At 29.5% G+C, this 2,369-nt stretch overlaps 1 protein-coding gene across 1 annotated transcript; it reads left to right on the forward strand.

Annotated features, from left to right (window-relative positions):
- The first annotated feature begins 8 nt into the window (after positions 1-8).
- LOC123274048 lies at positions 9-1,567 on the forward strand. Its single transcript, XM_044741546.1, has 3 exons — positions 9-318; positions 1,164-1,362; positions 1,443-1,567. The coding sequence occupies exons 1-3, from the start codon at positions 190-192 to the stop codon at positions 1,550-1,552; spliced, it is 438 nt and encodes a 145-aa protein (XP_044597481.1). The 5' UTR covers positions 9-189; the 3' UTR covers positions 1,553-1,567.
- The last annotated feature ends 802 nt before the right edge of the window (positions 1,568-2,369 follow it).

The raw sequence follows: 2,369 nt of genomic DNA on the forward strand, positions 1-2,369 counted from the left end.
GAAGACGATAAAACACCACCAAGGAAAGGAATTAGAACACCACCAGAGTCGCCTAATCCTAGAGAACTAATTACTCCAGAATTGCATACTCCAGAAGAAACTCCTCGAAGAAATATTCTGAGACAAGTCAATGACTTAACTCGTCAAATTAAGGACTGTGAGAAGAGTATTAAGGACTTGAAAAATTCTATGGTGACCAAAGAAATTTTGGCAGACAGCATAAATAACGCTGTAAATCGTTTGACGGAAGCTAATCAAAACTTATCGAAGGAAAATCAAAAGTTATTGAAAGAACCTGACTTTGACATAGATGGAAAGGTAAAAAATTTCTTCTACTCAGTGAAATGTAATCGATTAGATGTAAAAATGTCGGTGTAAAAATTTCGGTGCACAAATTACACCAAATAAATAAAAAAACTTAGTAATTATGCAAGCCGGTGAAAATTTGAATCTTTATTTTCAAAATTTTGGCTCGAGGATCGAAAATATAATAATATTGATAATGACCTTTTTTGTGGTAAATTTAATTCTCTATAAAAAAAGTATCTTTTAATTTTTTTTATCTTCAACACTCTACCCTGATTAAACAAAATAATTTGATATGATTAAAAATAATTAATTTTTTAATCATTTTTAATCCTGTCAAATCATGTAAATCATTTACAATCATACCTCTTAAGGGCATTTAACATTGTGAAATCATTTTGTTTAATAAGGATATAGTCACAACAAGTACTTAAAATTTTGATAAACAGAATGGATCAGTTGTATAACTTAATTTAAACTTTCAATTCAAAATTTGCGGCGAAAAACAAAGAGATAGAGTTTACTTGAGAAGAACCTTTTTGTAGGAAATTTAATTCTCTATAAAGAAAGGTCTCACATGATTTTTTTGTATTTCCTAAATTTAAATAGTAATAATTTTTTAAAACGTTACAAAATTTTTACACTGCCATTTTACAGCGTGTGGAGTTTCCGAAATCTATTCTTACTACAAAATTTTTTACAGTGCTATTTTTAATAAAAATTCTATATAGGGAATAGAGGGGTTAATAAATAGAGATGCGTTAATAAATCTAATAATTCAAAACTGCCCCTGTTCTATGCTGCTCCCCTCTCCCCTGATGTATAAGGTTACCATCTATTCTAATGATTTTTTTTAGGTCCAGATTATGCAAGATTTTGTATTAAGTTTCAATGATTTTAGTGAAGCATTAAACGCGACAACAAATTGTCGTAGAGCTAAAAAAATCATGAGAACCATGTGGTCCAAAGAAGACAAAAAGAAAATGTTGGTAAAATATGATCCAAAAAAACCGGACTCTACTGTAGTTCAAGAGACTGACTATGTCAAAATACTTAGTAAGTGTATTTACTTAAAAATTTTATAATCCAACTGGTTAAATTTAATTTTATACTAATTACTTTTATTTTATTTATAGAAATTATGACAGCACTTGATGAATACAAAGTTATTCCTGTATTCAAAGACAATGATAGAGCGATCATTAATATCAAAACTTGGGTTTCAGAGTGGCTAAAACAGTCATAAGAAGATTAAATCAATGAAAAGAAAATAGAGAAAAGTTTAACTTTTCAAAAATATTTATTAAAGTACTTTAAAAAAAAAAAAAACCAAAGATTATCATGTACGAAAAAATAATAAAAATACCTGACAATAAAAAAAAAAGATAGTTAATTACTTTAAAATAAAAACTCATATGTACTGTATTGAAATAAAAGCTTATATGTAGTGTATTAATGAGTTAGTAGTTAATAAATTAAAAAAAATAACCTTATATTTTACTTTAAATTATTATTGTCCTCAAAATACTAAATTTTTAATTTTGGAGAATTATAGCATTTTCCAATGGGATTTTTCGTGAGTAGGTTATTATTCAAAGGCTGTCAAAGAAGAGTTATTCGACTGAGGAAGGAACATGAAACGACGGTGAATCGACAGTGACACGACGATGAAACGACGGGAAAACGACGGTGAAACGACAGTGAAATGACGGTGAAACGACAGTGAAATGACGGTGAAACGACAGTGAAATGACGGTGAAATGACTTTGGATTCACTCCTATTGTACTGTGTAACAATAGTGCTTTGACTGTCAAATAATTATGCATTCATGAACTATTTACTATGGTTTCACTCGATAGTTGCCATATAAAAATGTCGTTTGAATCATTTTACCTAGGTTTAATACGATGATATATACCATATTTTGACAGTAGTGAAATGAAACAAAGTCACCAATGTTTCACCGTGAAATCACTACTGTATTACTGAGTTCTCACTGTTGACCATAGAGGGAACTACCGACTTTCCATAGTATTTTCACCGTAACCACAAAACCGCCAGG

This window comes from Cotesia glomerata, unplaced genomic scaffold (assembly GCF_020080835.1).
Source record: "Cotesia glomerata isolate CgM1 unplaced genomic scaffold, MPM_Cglom_v2.3 scaffold_1954, whole genome shotgun sequence".
NCBI classification, from domain to species: domain Eukaryota; kingdom Metazoa; phylum Arthropoda; class Insecta; order Hymenoptera; family Braconidae; genus Cotesia; species Cotesia glomerata.